This window comes from Opisthocomus hoazin, chromosome 13 (assembly GCF_030867145.1).
Source record: "Opisthocomus hoazin isolate bOpiHoa1 chromosome 13, bOpiHoa1.hap1, whole genome shotgun sequence".
Taxonomy (NCBI): Eukaryota; Metazoa; Chordata; class Aves; order Opisthocomiformes; family Opisthocomidae; genus Opisthocomus; species Opisthocomus hoazin.
The window spans coordinates 20,454,990-20,479,386 of NC_134426.1; the positions used below are offsets into that span (position 1 = coordinate 20,454,990).

The 24,397-nt window shown below is 40.9% G+C and overlaps 1 protein-coding gene across 13 annotated transcripts in view; it reads right to left on the minus strand.

The window, feature by feature from the left end:
- ARVCF (ARVCF delta catenin family member) overlaps positions 1-24,397 on the minus strand; it is a 300,745-nt gene that overhangs the window by 169,615 nt on the left and 106,733 nt on the right. For 7 of the 13 annotated variants that reach the window (XM_075434691.1, XM_075434687.1, XM_075434692.1 and 4 more), the window contains 3 exons: positions 14,615-14,680; positions 6,364-6,465; positions 1,580-1,824 (listed from right to left, as the gene is read on the minus strand). In XM_075434691.1, the coding sequence (XP_075290806.1) occupies positions 1,580-1,795 (216 nt within the window). In that variant the 5' untranslated portion in view covers positions 1,796-1,824; positions 6,364-6,465; positions 14,615-14,680. Of the gene's footprint in view, positions 1-1,579; positions 1,825-2,055; positions 2,074-6,363; positions 6,466-14,614; positions 14,681-24,028; positions 24,091-24,397 lie in introns of those variants that run through there. The other 6 variants (XM_075434698.1, XM_075434697.1, XM_075434696.1 and 3 more) reach the window with 4 other exon arrangements.

A 24,397-nucleotide genomic window follows, 5' to 3' on the forward strand; every position in this document is an offset into this window, starting at 1 on the left:
AGTGTGAGCAATCCTTACAGACAGCATAGAGTGCCTTTTGCCTTCTGTGCTCTTAACAATGAAATGCAATATAAAATAGCAAAGATGAAATCATTATATATTCTGCATAAGACTGAATGTACAGTTTTCGTCCTTCACTGAAACGCTATTTAATTAATTCTAGTAAGCTGGGGAGGAATTTGGCCCTCAGTGCATTTAATGAAAATTCATACAAATAACCATACATTAATTCTTAACTGTGCATATTTAGCTAATCAACCATTTTATTTCACATACGAGCTAGTCTAAAAACATCAACACTAATTATTTATCAGCTAAAGCCCCCCCGCCCAATGGCAATGACCTGAGATTCAGTTTGGGGTCACTTTCGGGGGCTGTTTCTCCATAAGTCTCACACAGATCCTAGTAACTTAAATTCTTTTATTAAGTTTTCTTGGAAGTGATTAAACCTTAAGCCATAACACTGCAGAAAACTCATGCTTCATCAGTTTTGTGGATAAGGAATTTCATTCTGGAGCTATTAATCAGGCACTTTGCACAAAGTCGTTCAGAAACAGTGAAGGTGAACTTGTCCTTTTTCCATAAAAAAAATGCGTAAGCATCTCTCCCCAGTCCAGCTGCTAATCAAGAGGATAACGACCTACAGCTCCTACCAGCTACTGCCAGATTTCAGCCTAACCAGCACAGGCTGCTCCTTTCACATGAAGTCCCATATTCAAACGTCTACACGTACAGAAACATGGCAGCTGTTAACAGAAAAGCTGTGCTAACATAATATAATGTAAAGTCTGCCTGAATACAGCTCAATGCAGGTATAATTGTAAAACAGTCTGGTATAATTGGGAAACAACTTTTAGAATGCCCACAGCCTGGAGTTTCTCTCTGAATTGAACAATGTTTTCTTAGGAAACAGGCCTTCACAAACGGTAGTATTGCTTCTGCATGACTTACCTGGTATGTCAGTGCAATTTGTGCGCTGAAGTAATTTAGAGATGTAAGTACTTTATCGTTGCACATTTAAACAGTTAAAGAACACATATCAAGCAAAACAATATCTGGAAATCTAAGGCTAACACAAAACCAGTTTGCATCATTAAAATGAAGTCTATCAGTTCCATAAACATGAGAAACAAATTATGAAGTCCTCCCTACACAAACAATACGACTTCGCAGGAGGGCAATCCCTGCTTTTCACACTGTTCCTTCTATTCAAAGTCCAACTATTTCTAATGGAAATTTTGTTTGCTGTGGAGATTATGATTCAGCCTCCTTTTCAGTCAGCAGCACATCAGCATACTTACAGAAAGTGCATAGATTTAGAGGGTGTGAAGATCTGTCTTTAAGATTCAATGCTCAAGGATGCATCCATTTTTAAAAGTACCCCATGAGCTAAGAGAAGTAAGAGCAACTTCTAAGCCAAGGCTACCAAATTAATGGATGAAGCATAACAACTCTGATGTATCAGAAGACAAGCTACGGGATGAAATGCTGATGACAAACAAGATGCACCTGACTTTCTGGAACAGGAAATTCTGGTATAGGTGAACACTAGCAACAGGTAAAACGAGCAGGCTGTTACCTGCAGTACAAGCTGCTGCCAGGCGGTTGCCAGTGGCTGACCACTGCCAATGTTGCAAATGCTCATGCGGTCTGCTGGCTGATTGGCACGCTCAAGTTGCAAGGAGACATTGCGCCGCTCTTCCTCAAGTGCACGGGTAAGCCGCTCGAAACGAGCTTCTTGCTCTTTAACAGATGCTAAAATGCTGGCAGCAGACCTGATATCATAGTCATCCATGATTGTTTTCAAATGCTCCTGCCTGTTAACTGATCAGGGCAAATGGAAAGGGTTAGGTAAAGGGGTGGGGAGGGCACAGGTCAGAGGTTAAAAATAAAAATGCACATTGTTAGTCAACCTGCTGAAATACTGTTCACTCTAAGCAGCAAACTGCAATGCTCTTTGAAAAGACTTCCTTTCCATCCACTGATTTAATTTTAAATTAAAAGTAATTAATGCAAGGCTCCCCGGTTCCAAAAAGAAAAAAACCCCATGCTCACCTTGGAGAGAACTTATATTTAATTCTTTAGATCTTTTTGCTAAAATTGCTCTGACAAGGGTTTTCATCCCTCTTGCAAAGCTAATTTCACTGTGCAAATAATAACGTACCTAAAAGAAATATATAAAAAAGATATGGCTTTGGAGGGAATGAGAAATATAATCTTTCTTACTACAGACAACTGGAATTTTTGTCTTCAACAGCGTAAGTGAGAAGTTTAACAATTTTTAAAACAGAAACTTCATGCTACAAGAAAACAGTTGTGTCCATTTTTTCCAAGTGAATGGAACCCCTTCCCAAGTTTAGCAGACAGTAGCTGAAAATAGTTTTCATTTTCAAATTGTAGGAGTACACTGTAATATGGAAAATATTTTTAAATGCAGACAGTGCAATTGCAGTTGAAATGTGCCTGATGGTTTCAGCGTGGCAGCCAATGAAACAGTCCTTCATGCAGCTGTTCGCTAATAATGCAAATGAAAAAAGCCAAAATAAAACATCTTCCATGGAAAACACACAGGACTGCTGCTTGTCTCTCAACACAGGGAAAAGAACTCTGAAATCAGCTAGATGGGATATATCTTCTGCCGTATGTCTTCTCTAGCAGGGTTATGAAGTATTCCGTTTAAAGCCCTATCATGCATGGTGCAAGCAGCAAAACTCCCCACTGATTCCACAGATCTATAAACTGAATGTCATTTTACATGTTTTCGTAAGAGTATAAAATCAGCAACATAATGTAAGGTTAAACGGTGGCTTCAACAGAACCCTTTCACTAAAGCTAAACAAGGAACTAGCTTATTACTGTTTACTGCTAAACGACTTAGAGCACCTCTGATATGAGCACAGAGGCAGAATTTTCTCCAGCTCCTGTAATACAAGAACAACTCATATTCTGTGCTGAGAGTTAAGTCCCTAGGAATTGTACCTTTATATGCAAATCAGGAGGGATTTTTCCTGCTGCCAGAGATTCTTTGTTTTCCATCTATCAACAAGGATTTCCATGAGCACTGGTAGGACCAAGCCCTGGTTTCCTGCAGCTTTGTATTTCATCCTTCAGTGCCCTCAGCTGATGCACGCCCTCGACTACTGCATTTTCCACGACTCTTACATTTATCAGGTCTCTCTCCTGTGCTGATTCTTTGGTAGCTAATGATAATGTGGTCACATACTGTTATGTTCCCCAAAGAAGGATATTAGCAGATATTAAGCTGTGCATTTCCATGTAGTTTGTTGGAAACTCCTAAGTAGGCCTGAGGTCTCCCTTCTTTTGCCACACATGGTTGAAATCATCCACCAGGCCCAAAAGACACTGGGGCAGAAGCAACAGACCCAAACCCAGTGACATACACCTTGACTTCATGGGGAATAACCTGTCAGAAGCTCTGTGGTTCATGGTTAACTCCTAGGGAGTTGCTGTTGAAAGAATTCAGGGTGATAGGAAATCACGTTGGAAACGGTGTAAGGATTACCATCTATTCATCTCATAATATTTACCTCTAACCATGATTTGAGCCTTTCATGTTTTCAGACTGGTAAGCAGAAATTACTTTTCTCCTTTATGCATTGATTTAACTTCTACTGAGATTCTGAGAGAAAACCAAAAACCACCAAAGGGTTTTCCAGATGTCACAAACTAGTCAAATATAGACTGAGCTGTCAACTTCACAGACTTTCCATTCTGCACCTTGTTTTGCTAGATTTTTAAAAGTCTATAAACCCTTCAGACAGTACATTGGTTTCTGCAAAGGAGAGTCACAACCGTCTAAAAGGACAGCGTGCCTCCCGGGAAGCCTGTACAACACAGGGCAGGACTGCGTGACTCACCTGCTACATCTCAGCACGAGTTAGCCCTGGCACAGCTACACACAGACACAGCCAGACTTTCTAGACCTAAGCTGGCTCCTGCGCAGCCAACTCACATGTTTCTGCTTTTGTGCAGCCCTGCTTTGCACAGATGGAGACAGCTCTGTTTGCTGTCTCTGCTCCCAGCAGTGCAGGCATGCTCACAGACGCCTTTGAGGGAGCGCGAAAGAAGTGGGACTTCAGAGCCAGGCACTAGTCCTGTTGTGGGGAAAACACACATGGGGGTTGAGGTGGGGGCATTTCTAACTACATATTCTCCAAGACAGCGACCTGGTTACTAATTATCACTGCCCTGATGCTAGAGCAGAGGAACAGCCTGACTGACACACAGATCAAATACACCTCGGATGAGGGGATGCTCCAGGCCCCAGGAAAAGGAAAAAACCAAAAAAGCGTCAGAACGGGCCAGGGACTAATGAATGGAGACAGGCTGCTTAGAGCAGGAACTCAGGTTTCCTCAGTCATGCCCCACAGGGGCCCATCTTTCAGGCAATTCACTGGCTGCAGCTCAACCAGCTCTCTCTCACGCACGACTACGATATGAAACAGCCGTCATCTCCAGGGGGCTCGAGGCTGGGTGCTTCCATGGACTAACTTCAAAAAGTGAATGAAGTAGGGATGTAGGAAGAAGACGACAAGATGCAAACAATAGTAACTAAATTTAAAAAAACAGGTTCCCATTCGAATATATAATGCAAGTTTCTGTTTTAAGGAAAAGGCATTACCAATAGCAGCATGAGAAATTGAGAAGCACCTCCTCAAATATAGATTCCAAAGCAGTAACAGCTTTAATAATAAAAGTCACAGTTGATGACTGAGCTGGTATACAACTTTCAAGTCACATTCTGAGAATGTGACAAAGATCCCATTCAGAAAATCCTTAATGAGCTATAAGCCCTTGATGCCACACATGAGAGAACCTAGCAAATTTGGGTTCTATAAATGGTACAAATCTCCAGAGAGCTACAGAGATCTCCATGCAGAAAATAGTGTTAACCTCCTTACAATCATAAATATTGTGCTTCTTTTCTCTGTGCAAAGAAAAACACAGGCAGAAAATAAACCGTATAAATTTTCAGATGTACAATTAGTGACCATAAAAATCCTAATTGCTATGCAGAAACAGCAGCTGGACCAATAGCTGCCTTTTAAGAACTGTTGGACAAAGACAGACTTCTGCATTTCAAATGTTTTATTAGCAGATAAATACTTGCTTGCTGTTGATTGCACTCCCAATTATTTACCCAGGGTTTCAACAATTTACATTATCAGCAGTCTAGACTAGAGGAGAAAAATAAAAGTACTGACTCATGAGTTAGTTACTTAGGCTGCCACTTGCAATTTGCTACCATTTGTAAATAAATTGAAGTGCATTGAAAACGGTATAAATAAATGAAAATATTAGACCTAAGGCAGCCAGGTAAAGATTATTCCTTAGGCTGCACTTCTAAACACAGCAAACACTTGCCTACAGAGTGTCAAAGGCTACGCTGACAGCAGCAATCTCTCTCCTGCCTACGTGACTCTAAATATATTAGTGTTGCATTAGAGCAAAGTAAGAGGATCTGTTTTTTCTGACTGTTCGTTGAAGAACGAATGCAACAAATGGCCTCCTGCAAGTCAATACAGTTTAAATGCTCAACAGGGATGAAAATCACCCCCCAAAAAGAGGGGGCCTATGCACTAGCAATACCCCAGCTCATGCCCAGGTTTGAAGGCTCTTGGAAACATTGACGTGCCTAGGGTCACTTGGTACTCTGCAAAAAAAGTGAGCTAACTCTGCACACTAATTTTGGTAATACAGGATGTAGATGATAGTCAAGAGTTTTTAAAGAGCCCTTAAGATTAAGGGGGGTCAAGTTCTCTGAGATTTGGGCACCTAAATCCTAACAATCCTGGAGAACCTCAAAGGCCCTGCACTTTCCAAAGTATTCTGCCTGCTTAAGGCAATCAGGTAGCCGAGTGAGCTGCGTTTGAAGAGAGCAGTGCCCACCAATCGGCTACAGAACATCGCACAGGCATCTCTCAGCGGGAGGGAAAGTGGCTTTCGGGGCACACAGGGGATTGCTCAGGTCCAACAGTCTGAATACTGAGCGTAGCTATCCCACTATTGCTCTCTCCCAGCCCAACTCCACTAGGTCCTGCTGACAAGAGATGGTACTATGATGAGCAACAAGAAGCTTGTACATAACAGCAAATCTGCAGCTGTAGGAGCAAACATGAAGGCCTGTGAGCATGCATGGAAACAGTAGCTATGTGCTTCTACAGGAAAGAAAACCATCAGAACAAAAGCAAAACTGGGGCTTAAATAATCTATGGAACTGAAGCGTAATGCATGCTAATTATATTTTCACCCTGAAGTGCCACAAGAGACGAGTAGCATAAAATTACTGTTATCCCCCATGCAATATCGGAAAGCATACAGAGAAAACCAAGGGATACACACCTAGTGGGTTACTGGGGTCTGAATGTTAGAGCTGCTGGGACATCACCCACTAAGACTAGAAAAGTCTAGACAAAGCCGGAGAGCAGCCTCAAGCAGAACCAGCTACAAGAGAAAAAGAAGACAGTTAGTTAATCAGGTATTACAGCCTCTTCTGTACACAGTCATCTCCCAGGTTCTCTGCGCTATGTTGTATAAATTATTTATTATATTGTTTTCCTCCTAACTTGGAGGAAAAAGAAACAATATTCAGAGAAGCCAATCCTGAGACTGGTTACTCTGATTTGGTATTGGTGACCAATACTTACATGTTCTTGTGAGACTTAGTGTTAATGTCCTAAATCAGGGAAAACTCTGGACTGGAATGAGGATTTTGAATGCTACAAAACTGGATACTGCAGCCAAAAGTTTTAAAACACAGAAACCTAACATGACGCTCTCAGAAATGAAAATAATTATTTAGGCACACAACTTCTGGCCCCATGTTTGATGTGTGAGCCCCGAAATGGCTCAAGCTCATTTCACCTGTGGAGAGGCCACATTCGTTTCTAAAAGGCGCACATTGCACAGGAGCTTACAGCCACGTTGTTTGTTCTGCCTTTCTGTAACCTAATCCTCTACGACACCCAGGTGAAAGTGGGTTTTGGGATATTAGGTCATCTGTGTAGCTCTGTAAACCTCTGATCTGTTTTGTCTTAAAACATTTAGCACCAAAACTTCTCTGGGTCAGCACCTGCAAATTTAGTACCTGTTTTTCCTGGAGAACATTCAGAACAGAATCCATTTCGCAAAGGCATGGTTCTGTGAAGCAGCAGATGCAGTTTTAAGCTACTACCACATCAAAAATGCTGCAACCACATGGCATGAAATGCAGAGCCAGTACAAACTCACTTTGCTGGTTCAAATGGTTTAGAACATTTTTAGGGAGTAATTTTGCCCCAGCAGATTTTATGCTTGACCAGGTACTGTCTGCTTGCCTGAAGCCAGCATAAACACAATTTCTTGTGTTTCAGCCAAATTACCCAAAATATGATCTTTGTTTGCATGGAACTGATCTCAAGGGGCATGGAACCATCACGCCAAAAACCTCAATTTTCTTAAACTAACAAAAGAAAATTCTATGCTCAAAACTTACTAGATACAACAAAAACGCGCAAAGATATGCCCAAAGATGAAAGTCCAGAAGCAGAGGGAGAGAAAGACTCATTCTCAAGTAAATGACTAGAGGGAATAAATTAAGCACAATTCAGTTTATACAGACAAAAGAGCAACACTTTCGGGAAAAAAAAATATATATATATATTACATGTAACAAATTCCAAATAAACTGCTTCTCAGACCTTATGGCAAAATCTATCTTGAGCCTGGCTCCTCTCGTTGCTGCTCTGGTTGACTGAGTTCTAATTTGACCCTTACGTGACAATCTACACTGTTGAATAGCAATGAGGAATTCACAAAGAAAGCTATTTCAATATAGTTCTCTCATAGGCACAGACAGACATACTGTGTTGGTGTCCAAAGAAACAAAAAAAAAAAAAGCTGGTCAGAGTTTTTTGTTCCTTTGGACAGAAGCAGTCTGTGAAACAAGGCTTAAACTAGGGAAAGAACAAGGGCAGAGGAAATGCTAACAGGAAAACTCCTTGAGAAGGAACTTTGGATATTAAGGACGTGGCAACGAACACTGTACTTCACCAGTTCTATTACTGCAGAAAAAATGTCAGTGTGTAATATTTGAGCTTTTACATCCGTAGGAAATTTCATCCGATCTTCCAGCAGGAATCATTTTGTAGAAATAAATACATTCTGCAAATAAATTTGCAGACTACCATACTACGATCTGGGTTTGGCAACACCAGCAAAAGAACCCAGATGCACATACTTCTTTTTATGTGCAATACAGTTCCAACACTTCACTCATGACAGAACTGGTTCTGGTCAGTAGCACCACAGCATCTCCTACCTTACCATACTGGTTCCCAGTTCATTTAAAAATTAATACTTTAACTAACCTCTTAATTAAAAGCACTGAAATCATATTGTATTAACTTATAAAAGATACAGTTCTCAGCAAAAAAGAATACAGAATTTTCTTCAATCTAATACAATCTCTCTCGTGAATTAATCAGCGTGTGATTATCTGACACCAGTCATCTTTCTACAGCTTCCCTTCGGCAACGATTTCTCACTTCAGCAGTTTGCTACTAGGAATTTTTCAGGTTTTCCTTCCAAAATTTCATGAGGTGTTTGCAGGGCTAGGTGATAGAGTGTGCCTGCATAGCTTTAATTACACTCTAGCTCTATTTCTGTAATAAGACACATTTCAATTGCTATATTGTACTCCCAAATGGAAAAGAAAATAAATTAGAGCAATACAGAACACCTTTATAACACCTGCATACATATAATAGCATAAATAATTCAGTAATGCATTGAACTTCAAATTGAAATATTTCTACAAGGGCAATTTTTAAAGTAAATGTTTTAGGCTACGATTAGTTTTACCCAAAGTAAAAAATTTCCATTGCTTCTTGAAATTTATCATTTAGACCAGAACAGTGTAACAGCACCTTTCTGAAGCGGAGCTCTTGCTCTCCAGGACCTAAGAACTCGTCTACACTGAGTAAGCTGAAGCCTTCTGTCACAGAGCACTCGTTATGCCACACTGCCTTCGAAGATCAGTGTTTGTGTTAATTAAGCATAGAACAGCACAGTGAAGTGGCATCACGCTACCTCACACCTACTAAATGTCCACACTAAGGTTTAATGGAGTACATGATAGTCTATAAATCCACACTGTGCACTGTGAATTCTCTGTGTAAACAAACACTCCCCCTATATTTTCAAATGAGTGTCTAGGTGAAATAGTTTTTTTTTTAAATCTTGTAAATATCAAAAGACTGAACAATGTAGAGCTGGCTGAATTCTGACTTCACATCTGCTGTATTTAAATGTGACAGTTAAAATCCCTTGCTATTGTTCTATCTCAGTAAGTGTTATTTCTGTCAACTCTGCCATGAAAATATTAGCATCATTAATATTTCATTCCCTACATAAACAGAATCACTGTTTTGCACAACTTAATTTCCATTTATCTACTTTAGTTGGGTAGCTTTGGGAGACAGCGCTCCCCTCCCCTCATATCAAGAAGCCAAGTCTGAAACAACCAACCGAGCTGAATGGTGTGCACAAATCTCATGGAAAAATTCAGTCTTTGCAGAGTTCAGCAATTACATTTGCTTAATACTGTACGTTATAATGAACAGGCCTATGTTTACATATCCCCAGAAACTTTTATATTTTTCTTCATATTTTTTGGTTTTCTATAGAAATAAAATGCAACTTTGACGTTAAAAATAGAATGAACAAGATCATACTTTGCTGTCCCTTTTGGAATATGAATAGTTAATTTGCTGCCTCTCAAACCTCTGACACCTTTTCTTCTCCCTTGGAAGTTTCCAAACATGACTGCTACCAGCTTGATTAGTTCACAGGCCAATCACTTCAACACCCTAAAACACATGTCATTCCATCTTAAAGCTGCTGCATGTCATTGATTTTTCAAAGGTCTCCCCCACTGAAATCAATAAGGAGTTCTACATAAAAATAGATTGCACTTTGTGGTCCCTTTCTGATTCATGTATATTCAGGTTTCCAAGTATTCCCATAGCTGCTTTTAGCAGAAGCTGTATGGACCAAAGCTTCACCGCTTCCTCTGACCCCAATCCGATTCTCACTGACATCAACAGACAATGCTTCAGCCACTGAGCTTCTGCTGCAAGCGGTAACAATCTGTGCAAAACTTCCACCAAGCAGAAAATCCCACCATAACCATTTTACAAGAATACTGTCTTCCAAGCAGCTAGAAAAAACCCACACTCAAGCAGTGGAGCTTATGTGAATCCTAGAGAGCATCAGGCATTAAGTATCAGTGCATTGTTGTCTGCATGGGTTGTATGGATGGACCGGGTCTCATCTCGTCTTCAGCAGAAACACCTGCTTACTGTAGAGGCTACCCAGCAAGCAGAGCCACCAAAAAAATCAATGTCTCTTCTTAGAACAGGGCAATTTCAATGAGAAAAAGATAAAGATCCAATGCAGCACAGTTCATAACTTCACTCCCTAGCTCTTCCCCTAGTATTTTAAAGCTTGGCTTCATGAATATACAATCCAATTTGGCCATAAATAAGCCAATCCCATGAACAAACTGTTATAACTGTATGCAATTGCTTCCACAGAATACTTCAAAGATTTCACCAAACAATATACAAGTATCCTCATTTTCCTTGGCTTCTAGATGTTTTGAGTTTTGGTAAAGGGCTGCCATTTTAAGAGAAAAGCTACAGACAGGAATGCAGTCTGAAACGGTCTCTATGTGGGGAACTACAGCTGAGAACAGCCATATATTTACAAGCATTAAGTCTCCATTTCACATAATGCAGGAACAAGAGAGTCAGAGGGTAGGCAGCAATTTCCATAGCCAGACCAGTTTACCACTGTCAAAATGGAACAATTGAAATATTCCAGCAACACTGGAAAACCCTGCAGATGGTCATAATCATCCTTTCATAAAAGATATTATTGTGCTATCTTCTAACAGATAAAATACATAACAAAATGGCAAGCAGCAAAGATCAGGTTAGCTGTGCGGTTAGGCAGACCAACAGCCTGCTTCATCTGTTCCAAATGCTACAATAACGGCGTCAGTAGACAGTGTATTCAAACTAACGACCATTAGATAGCAAGGGGTCATTTCACTACACAGTTTGAGAGGAGAGGGGAAAAAATCCAGCTGTGACCCCACAGAACAGGGAGTGTTGAAGCTCAGCAACAAATGTGTCAAGTGACTTATCCCAACTGGGAGGAGTTAATTGATGCTATAAATAGCACTCTGCAGACAAAAAAAAAAATCCACTTAATTCTTGTATCCGAAGCACACAGTCTAGCTTTGCTTATCAGTAAAACTATTTTCCTTGTAAGAAGTGGGTTTGGGTGTTTTACATGTAGATTAACACAGAAAGATAATTTGATTTCAGGCTATTGAGAGATTTCCTTCCTTTTATGTTTCAGAAGAACAGGGCTGCGTGCAGCTAAATGAGATCCATAGATTACAGTAGAAGAAAGGCTAATAAAACTGCATAGCTACACTCCTGGATAATAACGAATGTTTTTTAATTCTAGGACTCCAGTCTCAGGGTTTATGAGGCCATTTCCCATTACTAAGAGTAATACAAATAAATGCATCAAAAGGAAATATATCTTTTAACCCATTTGAATCAAATACTTCATATCCCCCACAGCATTTTACACCAATAAACAAACTGGCGTTGCTGGGGGGGGAATACCACAGTTCTGAAGTGTTCAGAGCAAGCATCTTCCCTGTGATTTTCCTACTACATTCCGGAGAAAAAAAACAAAAAACCCTCTCCTGTTTTTCTAAATATGTGTCTTGTTTAACTCTCACAGTCCGATCTAGTGGGTTGTGTGGCTGCTCTATTGTTCTGCCAGAGGACTGAAAATATTAATATAAACAGGAAAGAAAAAACTGTCAATATTCATGTGTAATTCTTCAAGCTACTAAATCAAATTAATTTTATTAGCTGTTTACCAAACAATCCTACTGCATTACTCTCTGGTATTTCAATCTCTCCCATTAAAAACAACCATATTTCAACCTTACATTGCTTTAAACCAGGAACAGTATCAATGAAGAGGGGATTAAAGCAATTAAAAAAGGGGGAAGAAACAGAATGAGGCCCACCAGCTCTAATTCTCTCCAGTAACATCTGTCTCATTCTAAATCAAGTAGTTTTTTTTCACCAAGCTAAATTTGGAAGCCTGAGGCACTAAGTAAACCTACTCTGCTAGAGCAAGACTATAGATCTGCTTTCTGCAATTGTATGTGCAGACTCAAAGATGGCAGTGATAGACCCTTCACCATTTCAGCATCTGTACATTTAAAATGCAATCCAAGTTCATTTTACCCTCGTAAGTTCAGGATGCGATCCAAGTTTGCACATATGCAAGATTAACACCACAGATTTTTAGTGATTCTATGATTCTATGAAAGAGAGTGTTACAAGGCAAATGTGCATTTGAGAGCTAATAAATAATATCTGAGCAAAATAAAAGTATTTAGCTCATCTGATGCCTTGAATAATCGTCCAGTTCATGCATAAACATATAAAGGCAGGAAAACCAGATACATTTTATTAACAGTCTCAAAGAGACTCAGCATTCTGTATGATGGATTCTGGCACATAACATCTCTCTAACATTGCCAGTCTTTGTTACACATTCCAAAAACGTCCTGCTCCAGAGCGTTGCTGTCTGTTTGAGGGGCAAAAACAATGTCACAAGAACTGCCAGTTTAACTTGTCTGTTCTCAGGCGCAAGACACTGCTGAATCTTCAGAGCAGGAATCTTTATCACTCAGAAGCATCTTCTATTCCATTAGCCAAGCGTATTGGCTACTTTGGGGTTACACTGACAGTCCAAATAGCCTTCAGAGAATAACGTTCAGGACTTGTCTCGTTCATATAATTGGGTAAATCAAGATATCATAATAACCCCATTGATTAGTCCAGATTCAAGCATTCTTTACTCATTTAGATCTTCACTTGCATGAAGCAGAAATGCAGAGCTGTGCTTAGTCTGCAAAGTGTTACATTTAGCAAAAATTGTTTTTCTTACATCATTGCAAACAGGAATTTTCACAACTAAGATTCATATCTTTATTATAAGAGCTTTTTATTCATTAGCTTGTAGCTCTATCAAAATACAAACATTTGCACTGAGATTTTCTCTGACAGATCTTTCCTTCAGACTGAATTTCTCTTGTAGGAAAACTTCAGCTAGGATAGTACGACTGTTTCTCATATTATTTATGGAAATTTTTGTGCAAGTTTCTTCCCTTAGTGGCTCCAGAGACATGGCCAAGCAGCTTGCTAGCAGTCAGCAACCCTAGGGCTGCCAGCACAGCCCCAGGACACGGTGTGTCCCTTCTGCTCTGGATGCAGCTGGAAGGCTGGCAGAGCTCACCCCAGCCTCGCAACTGGCAACAGACCAACAGCCATACCGAACCTCTCGGGACTCCCCTTTTTCCCTACGCCTCTTTTCCTGCCTATGAAACCTGTTCTGAATTTGACCTTATCATAAGGCTCCATTTTAGCTGGACAACTACCACATTCAAACTACATCTTACGACACTGATCCTGATCTGAAAATCAGTAAGAACTTCTGTATCTTTGAATAAGTCTTAATGCTTCCTACAAACAGCTTTAAAACTTTAAATGGGCTATACACACTTCAATTCTGACATATATAAAAGAGACAATGTTTAATCTAAAAATCATCAAATGAAAATGGAAGGAACTTCATAAAAACTAGTAACATGATACTTGTTATTCAGAGGATTGGTTTAGAAGAATGCTTGGCTAAAACTATAATCCACCTACACTGAGCAAAATAAAGCAGTATACAGAAGGGAGTAATAGTTCAGGAAAACAAACAGAATACTTCAATATTTATTCCCATTACTCATCACCAGGTCATCCTCTAAGCAACCAGAGGACTGGCCTTCTGATCTCCAGAAAGGCTAAGAAATAGTTGGCAGGGAGGGATTGGGGAGAGGAAAGCACGTCATAAGAGTATGACCCTTACCGCAGAAAGGGGGGAGATGCAAGACATAACCGTAGCCTTTAATCTAGATTGCTCAGGTACAGAAAAAAGTCAGGAAAGCACAAGCACAAGCTGTGAGCAGGATACGGAAGAGAATGCTTAGAGTCCACCTGCTGCAAATGTGGCTGTAGGAAGAAGTCACACAGTAAGAGGCATTCCCTGCTCCGTCAGGGGTAGAATGAAACTAAAAGAGGATTTCCATGGCAGAAGAAGGGAGACCTACATCAGAGATGCTGTGAAGTCACAAAAGAGAAAACTGTCACCCGTGTTTTCCTCAGCTAGCACTTGAATTTTACTCTCGCCAGTACCTCAGCTTTCAACACAATACAGAATTACAGAGGTTCCTGTCCTAGTTCCACAGTTTTAAGATTTATCCTAGATATTTCCTCCCCTCAACCATTCTACCACTATTTAAAAACAAATTTTAGTAGACCTTCAATGGCATACAAACTAAAGAATTTCTGAGAGGTGTAAAGATAATTTAAACAAATAAAAGGATAATTACTTAAGAACATACATAATGACAAAGCACCAAAATACTCAAGAGACTTGGTGAGCAACTGTAGAAACACAGTACCTTTTACAGTGTTCCTTTCTTGCAGTGGCTTTAAGATAGAAATTCTCCCTTGGTTCGATGACGACTCTGTCAGAGAAACAAAGAAACATAACAAAAAAGACATTTTTATTCCATCTAAGGGAAACAGGAAGAGCAAGGTATTTTAAAATAATTTATAACATTTACATAATACAGTGGAAATCCATTAGTTGTAGCTCCCCTTGGTTCCCCTTCCCTCCCTGAGTCATGGTGGTGTACAAAGAAGTGTTGCTTCTGGCATCTATTCCACCACCACCCGAGACCCCAAAAAAATCCCACAGAACTGGAGTATAGAAAGTAAACTCCATAGGAAGAGCTCGTTTGGCTAACTAGCTATTCCAATCCTCTTGATTTCTGTCCCAGTGCCACCCATATATATATCAAACATTTCCATACTTTTAATCCAATATATATTTAATTCCTCATTGATTCATAGATTTTGAAGCTAAAAATGTTTCCTCCATAAGTGTACACCACAGCATGTTCAGTCATCCAGGTCTAAATACCATCTAGTGACTCTAAAATGTCAACTGTGGCTACATAAATACACCTCCTCCCATGTGACATTTTTATTTCCAGTAGCAGGAAATCAGAAAAATTTGGGCAGGAAGACACTCCCCTTTGAAATTACAGAATCACAGAATAGTAGGGGTTGGAAGGGACCTCTGTGGGTCATCTAGTCCAACCCCCCCGCCGAAGCAGGGTCACCTACAGCAGGCTGCACAGGACCTTGTCCAGGTGGGTCTTGAATATCTCTAGAAAAGGAGACTCCACAACCTCCCTGGGCAGCCTGTGCCAGGGCTCCGTCACCCTCAGAGTGAAGAAGTTCTTCCTCATGTTCAGACAGAACTTCCTGTGCCTCAGTTTGTGCCCATTGCCCCTTGTCCTGTCACTGGGCACCACTGAAAAGAGCTTGGCCCCATCCTCCTGACACCCACCCTGCAGATATTTATAAGCATTTATTAGGTCCCCTCACAGCCTTCTCTTCTCCAGGCTGAACAAGCCCAGCTCCCTCAGCCTCTCCTCGTAGGGGAGGTGTTCCAGTCCCCTCATCATCCTTGTAGCCCTCCGCTGGACTCTCTCCAGTAGCTCTTCATCTTTCTTGAACTGGGGAGCCCAGAACTGGACAGAGTACTCCAGATGACGCCTCACCAGGGCAGTGTAGAGGGGAAGGAGAACCTCCCTCATCCTGCTGGCCACACTCTTCTTGGTGCACCCCAGGATCCCATTGGCTTTCTTGGCAGCCAGGGCACACTGCTAGCTCATGGTCAACCTGTCGTCCACCAGGACACCCAGGTCCCTCTCCGCAGAGCTGCTCTCCAGCAGGTCCACCCCAAGCCTGTACTGGTGCCTGGGGTTGTTCCTCCCCAGGTGCAGGACCCTGTATTTGCCTTTGTTGAACCTCATCAGGTTCCTCTCTGCCCAGCTTTCCAGCCTATCCAGGTCACGCTGAATGGCAGCACAGCCTTCCGGTGTGTCTACCACACCTCCCAGTTTGGTGTCATCAGCAAACTTGCTGAGGGTACATTCGATTCACCAGAAAGAACTCAACATTCTTCAACATCTCATTTTTTGTTTGAGCTTCAGGTAGCATTCTCATCACAGCACTTCCAACCCTAGAAATTTCTCATGCAGGTACCAAGCATGACGCTTTGTCTTGGATTCCCAGGCTCCTGTTGCTGAGACCACATTTCCAGTAGATGGTTCCTGCAGGTCATCCTTGCTTAGTTCCACTCAGGCTAAGGTTTACCCACAAACCAGATGGGCCACTACCCTTCCACTTCCAGGTTTCAGTCTGGCTTCATCATTAGACCCTTCCCTCTGCTCCTCCTTCGGCTGGCAGGTACAGGAAGGCCAAATGAATGTATCAGTGGTCAGTAAGGAAAAATACTTCAACACTTCAGACTCACTTTAACCAAACAGGTTATATATCTCTGATGTAAGACGAGGGTTTCTTGAAGTGTAGTTTTTTTTAGCTGTAGTCTCATAACAAGAATATGACTACCTGCTCCAAGCAGACTAATTTTATGCGTTTTATTAAAATATTCTCCATTTTAAAGCCAGAAATAATTCATGATTTATGTTTAGTGTCACATGGAGCAGACAAAAGCTACTGAACAAATACTTCCCTTGATTTTTCCTTCCTCCTTTTCCACTTGTTTTGGTGTTTTTTTTTTTAGTTAATTCAGAGTCAAGACGACAGGCAGTGTAAGGCATGGGTCTTGACTTGGGACATCCTGGGTAGGACCCAGATCCACTATAGCCTTTCATGTATGGCTGTGGCCTATTTAACCTTTTATTATCATACAATCTAGGAAGAAACTGCATTTTCCTAATCCATAAGATCTCATAAAAATATACATAAAAAATATCATGAGGTATCAGGCACCTTGGAAAAGAAACACCCTCACTATTACTAGTCATCTTCTAGGGATAATCACAGTTGTGTAGTCTGAAATTTAGTGTTGATTGTCAAGAAAAAAAATACTTGTCTTTTCAATACAAATCTAATTGTTTGATTTTATTCTTTAAGCAGATTTTTTTGTTAAAACATTCAATACCTTGTGCAACCAGAAAGTTTAGCAATAAGATAAGAACAGATGATCAAGGAAAGACTGGAGGAGGCTGCATTGCCAGTACAACACATCCACACCATGGATAAAACAAAGAGCTGGGTGAGCACGAGTTGCGACAGAAATTCAAAACCACATGGGCTACCTCCTCTAGCAAGATGGGCGCTATTCTGCCTTGTCTTCCGAGTGCCAGACCCCAACATGCCGTCTGGGTTATGGCAAACAAGTGGAGCAGCTAATGGTGACGGACCATGCCGTTCTCATCGTGTTCACATGGGCGCAGTCCGACTGACACTGGGAAACCCAGTGCTGGTTTGTACTGGCAGATACCAGCTGAGAGCGTGAGCCCCAAATCCTGGGAAGCCTGGAGCTTGCTGAGGCTCGTGGCTGTATTGCAAAGTCCCTCCTCAAACCCTTGGCAGCTGTCCATTTGATAACACGGCCTGTAATGTGGGGGAGAGGGAGGAGGGGAAAAGCCCACCAGCTTGGACCACATGACATTAATAAAACACCTGTGCTGCATTACAAAAACGCTGCTTCACTCCACTTTTATTGCTGATTTTAATCAAGTATCTTACAGCTCTCAGATGAGAAAGGTGGAGAAAAACCTGTAATGCCTTTTCAAATTGCTTGCTATCTCTCACTTGTAACTAATTACCCCAGTCACACTCTTCCAGATTCTGAGCAGTTTTATGTTCGCTCACCAACAAATGACAAAAAAAATGAAATTAGACCATTACTCTCTAGCTGTAATAACTAATTAAGATAAATATTTTCAGCATAAGGAACTTAACAGAACATCAAGACACTGACACTGCAAAATGCAGGGGAAAGTAAAGCATCTATCAGGAAACAATTTGTTGCCATTCAGCAAGTTTCACAATTGTATCCCAACCACCACTTCATTCCTTTCCTACTCCAGTGCACATAATTAGTTATTAAAACTTCTTTCTACTGTGGTGAGAATGTGGGTAGTTTATTGGACTATAGGAACACTTAGGGACAAATTTTGACGCTACACCATCGCCAAGTGTACACAGCAGTGACAGACCAGTATTTTTCCAGAAACAGCATGATGGAAAGTGCTGTAGCAACCTGTCCTACCCTTTATTTTTCCTAATGTCTCATTTGGCACCATCTGCTAAGCCTTGACTGTGCTGGCAATCCCCTCATCATACCTTCTTGGTCCCTTACTCTAAAAGCTTCTGAACATGCACCCAGTTCTCGAAAAGGCTTTCAGCGCAGTCACTTGTGTGAGCAACAGTCTTCAGACAGGCAAAGCATGGGTAAATCCACTGAATTCAGAGGATTCGCTTGGCCTTTGGCTCACACTGCACTAGCCTGGTCGTTAGTGACATGGAGACAGCATTACACAAAACCACTAGTGAAATCCATTCCATGGCACTGAGCGGATTCCTTGCCTGTGCATAGCAATAGGTGCAATTAAAACTGGCACGTGTGAGGCAGGTAGCAAAGTCCAAAATAAGTGAGAGAGACAACAAAACAGTGTGGATAGACAAGCAGACTTCTCTTCAATTCAGCTGCAATACTACAATAAGCATGTACTTCAAAATCTTGCCAAGAGCATGAACGGAAAGCCTGTATCATTGGGTCCTTCTGTCACACAGCTGAGCTTCTCTCTGGCATTTCTGGCACTAAAATAACTAATCAAAAATCTGGATGATGGTAACAGAAAAATTACCTGCAGATTCACAGCTACAGCACTCACCGCACACTTCAGACCCAAAATCAGCCTTAATGGACTAATGTTTCGCTTCCAGCAGTGTATCTCAGGCAGCACAACTTCAGTTAACAAGAGTTACACCAATGAAAAAGAGATTAGTGTAAAAGAGCTCACGTGGTCCCAAGTTAAATTTGTCTGTCCACGTTTTGTCCACAGTGATTGCAAGAAGCTCATACCCTCCAATAGTTCATCTTCCTCAGCAGGGGCTTTGTCACAGAAAAATCTCACCAGAAGTACAGGCAGAGTTGAACAGTATTCTTTGAGCTGTATGTTGCATCTGCTGTGATTTACTTTTCTTAACCAAGAGACAACGAGGTGAGGAGAAGGAATTTTTTTACCCAAGCTCCTTCTTGCTTCACCTTATATCCTGATTTGCTAAACTGCTATTTTATTTCACACAGAAGTTCTGACTGACAACGTAGTTCTGCTGTTATATAAGATATCAGATGGCAAACACGAGGTATCTACATTATACAACTCAGCGTGTGGGTATATATTCTGTCACAACTTGCATCAAAACATATGAAACAGTCATGGGAAGTGAGGTCTCTCCACTCAAAGATGTGAGAAACACAGCTACCATACAACACACTTCACAACAGCAAGTGTTTACTCATTATGAGGCTTTCCATCAAAAGAGGCGGACTACAAGCTGTTTGATATTCTAATATTTACACTCAATTATCTTTAGAAATTTATTTCAAACAGCATTATTTTTATGTTACTTATGAGCTTTGAGTTTCCTTATGAACTCCTACTCATTCTTAATTATAATGTAAATCAGCATGTTAACATCAAGCAAGCAACCGTTGACTAAACCAGCTGATACAAACGCGGACAAAGTTCGGACAGGAGCAGTGGCAAAAAGCCCAGAAAGTTACAAAACCCCTCTGAACAGCTCAGTCAACATGGACGGATACACAGACCTTTCAGAATAGCTGCTCGGGGTAACAGCAGTTACTGCCAATAAATTTTATATAAATATTACAAACGTGGTAACGAGCTGGTGCACCAGTACACAGTCATGTCATGGAGAAGAACAGTGGCTTTTAAAAATGTCAGGACTGAAAATGTACAACAGCCTATAACATGCTGCTCAAGTGCTAACAGTGATGTAAATCATTTATTAAGGAAATGATGGCTGAACTTTGGCAAACTAAATGCACTTATTTCCTCAACTATGTTCACATGTTGATAAAGACATGACGTATTAAAAGAAAATTTATGAAATACAGAACTACAAAAGTGATTCACTTCAATGTGCTATGATACAAGCAAGTAATATTAAAGCTAATCCTTCCTACCGAAGGAACCGTCACAGACTTTTGTGTGTTTGATAAATTACAGAATCACAGAATCACAGAATAGTAGGGGTTGGAAGGGACCTCTGTGGGTCATCTAGTCCAACCCCCCTGCTGAAGCAGGGTCACCTACAGCAGGCTGCACAGGACCCCGTCCAGGCAGGTCTTGAATATCTCCAGAGAAGGAGACTCCACAACCTCCCTGGGCAGCCTGGGCCAGTGCTCCGTCACCCTCAGAGGGAAGAAGTTCCTCCTCATGTTCAGACGGAACTTCCTGTGCCTCAGTTTGTGCCCATTGCCCCTTGTCCTGTCACTGGGCACCACTGAAAAGAGCTTGGCCCCATCCTCCTGACACCCACCCTGCAGATATTTGTAGGCATTTATAAGGTCCCCTCGCAGCCTTCTCTTCTTCAGGCTGAACAAGCCCAGTTCCCTCAACCTCTCCTCGTAGGGGAGATGCTCCAGTCCCCTCACCATCCTTGTAGCCCTCCGCTGGACTCTCTCCAGTAGCTCTTCATCTTTCTTGAACTGGGGAGCCCAGAACTGGACACAGTACTCCAGATGAGGCCTCACCAGGGCAGTGTAGAGGGGAAGGAGAACCTCCCTCCTCCTGCTAGCCACACTCTTCTTGATGCACCCCAGGATCCCATTGGCTTTCTTGGCAGCCAGGGCACACTGCTGGCTCATGGTTAACCTGTCGTCCACCAGGACACCCAGGTCCCTCTCCGCAGAGCTGCTCTCCAGCAGGTCCACCCCAAGCCTGTACTGGTGCATGAGGTTGTTCCTCCCCAGGAATTAATATCCATAAGAAGCCCAGACAGTTTAGGGACTTTAATATAGGACTAGGATTTTCTCCTAAACATCAAACAGAGAAGTTGCATTACCACGGCAGTTTCTTGATCACCACAAACCTCAATAACAGTATTTCCGCGATTTGTTTTCCATCGTGTCACACAGATTAGCAACTGTACACAACTGCGAGATTCGCAAAATCAACCGAGTAGCCATGAATTACGCATTCCTAACTCTTTAAAGTTGATGCATAATAGTCTTCCTATCAAGAGTCTGCTGACAGCTGCTAGTACTATTTTCCTAATATTTCTCATTACAAACAGACATCTACGAATGGAAAAACAAGCAGCTACACACAGAACCTAATACCACACCGGTGCACACATCTCCTACACATATATGTAATAAGTGAGATTTTGTCAACAACATAGTTTCAAGAATTTATGTAGCAATAAAATTGTAGCTGAACACCTTTTATAAAAAATGTAATTTAAAATTTTACAGCCTAATATGCCTAAGAATTCATCACACCCAATTAAATTAGAATGCAGCATTTGATCACATTTTACGGAAATTTTGAAAAGGAATTTTGTTATATTATTGCTAACATGGAGTTTCATTTAATTTAGCTGATGAATTACCTAATTTTGTTTTCCAGTATACTAAGGATATCCCAGTCAAACACGATAGCTTTTCATGGGGTAACCACAGTCAGCTTACATGTGTTACAGAAACAGGATAAATTTATTCATTTTAAATAGGAGGCAAAGGTGATCTTCCAAAAATGTATAATGAAATTAATCTTGAAAAAAGAAGAAAACAAAAATTAAATCCTGGTTTTAGTGATAATATAACATTAGTGCCAGTAAAGTTCACAACTGCGGGGACCTCTGGTTGTAGCTGGTTATATTCTCCAAGGGAGAAATTCCTCTCATAAAGCAAACCAGACCCAGTTCTGCAGTCATTTCCACAACTGTTTAGCCTGGATAGAAATTGCAGTTTGGCCTGTAACAGCTGCTTAAAAACCCCAGGACAACAGCACTGAAGTTACTGACTGAACACCAAGAGCCTCCTAATACGTTTTTGTTTCTTGTTCCTAGCAGTTGTATGTGAACGAGGATATGATTGCCCAAAAATCAGATCGTCATCATCTCCTTCATTTCACAGCTCTGAAGGGCCACTGCAGGATTCCAGGGTTTTAGCTGAATTACTGCTAGGTTCACACACCTCAGCCCAACTCCTGCTAGGCAAGAATGAGAGATGCTGGGCCACATCCTGCGTACGGCGCGAGCAGGGCCTACCAGCGCGCCAGGAAACCCAAGTGGTAATGGACAGCACGAGAAGAACAGCAACCGCTGGTGACAGAGTTATGTTGAAGACAAAGTTTGAGGCTCATGATTGTAAATAAAATTCCAGATCTTTTTTTTTTAATCTACGTTGAGTCACCCAAGTGAATTACCCACCGTATACAAATTTCCGCGTCATATACAAATTTCAGTAAGTAACAACTCCCAAACCAACATTTTTACTTTGCAAGGACTGGTGGTGAAGAATCATTTTTTCAAATATATTTGCTGAAGAATGTTGCACTTAATGCAGATTTTGATGCAAAGAGTCAATCGGTAAGATTAATTTACCATTAGGTAAGATCTGAGTGTAGGGTTTGTTTTTTTTTCTTACAGCTTACACTTTTTTTTGTGTTTCCCAACATTACATTATACACCAACTTGTTCGACTCCAAACATAAGCTTAACATTAAACTAATAAACTTGAAGTTGTGCAAGAATTATTTTAGATTTTAAAAATGTGCTTTGCAGAAGAGCTGTTTACTAAATAAAACAGCAGTTTATAGTTACTAGTACTAGTAATCGTATTCCTGTCAATTAATAACTATGTTATACAGTAAATTTACATGATGAAATTCAATGCTTGCAAGTGACAGAAATACCATTAAAGGGGTTTTGAAAATATGAATGTTCAGTGCAGCCATCCCCAACCAGAAAATCATGAAAAGCCAAATGACCTTTGCTTATGGAAGACAACTTCAGCGTTACACAGCTTCCTAACCAATCAAGATGTCCAGCAAACAGTCTGGAGGGTAAGAAATGGCTTCCCAACTTGATTTCCTAATTCAAGGTTATTTCGTCTGCTCAGGGGACCAGCAGGCTCCAGCCCAAACAGAGTGGAAGGACAGAAGACACCAGAGGAGACCAGGAGAAAAATATAAGAAAAGAGGAATCTCAAAAATAAGGGAGAGAAGAGGAAAGAAACAAATTGTTTAATTTGTGGCCAAGTTCAACACAGAGTGCAAGACAGAAAATACAGCAGACTCCAACTGTGAATTTAGCCCAGGGTTTGTATCTTAATTTCTCGAGGCGACCTATTCAATTCACTGTCATATTAAATTGAAACAGCAGATGAAAAGAACTGAGAAATTAAGCTTTCCCATTTGGCCCCTATTTGAAAATGTTTTGATGAAGAGGAGAAAGGTCTTGCCTAGAAAAAAAAGGGAAGTTTAATACATGTGTGTCATGGCTACTCTAGCGGGTTTGAAACTCATTTACTGTACAATCAAACTACAAAGTTAAGAGTGTCTATAAATAACTCCTCCAGCTCGGACTTCCCAAAGCAAGCTGGAATTTTTAGAAGTAAACTATAGAAAGGAAAACTTTGTTGACAATTTTAACTCAAAAAGGAAAACGGCAATTTACAATTAATATCCTACTGTACTTGTACAACATTGATAAGCTGCTATAAAAGAGAACAATGCTCTAACAGCTTCATTATGATTACAATAACCAGAAGCGCTCTGCAGTCAACATTGTCAGATGTTTCTGTGTTGATCTGACATCATTCTAGCATGTTAATGATGCTGCACTGACTGCCAGCGGCTAACATCTCCTGGCTTGGCAATTAAGCTGGCAAGGTCTCAACTCTGAACAAAAGGCAGCTACCAGGAATTTTGTTAAGCTAGCAAATCTCTTACCAAAAATAGGTGCTTGAAAAACATTCAGTTCTTTCTGAGCACACTCTCTGTGCCCAAATGGAAGAGGAAAACTAGCCTGGAAGAAAACAACAAATATTTTGTGAATAAAATTATAGGGTAACCTAGCTTAATTGAAAAATTATATTTTCTCCATAAATCTGCATTCATACTGACCAGCCTTACTAGTCTAAGCTGACAACTAGAACATTGAAGTAGTCGCTATTACAACAGTACCAAACCCCTCTAACTGGCACAAGACCTTCTACCATAGGTAGACAGATTACCATTGCATGCTAACAAAGTTAAAGGAAAGGATTGTAAAATACAGGTAAGACTGGAGAAACCACATCAAGAATGTCAGTTTGCTGA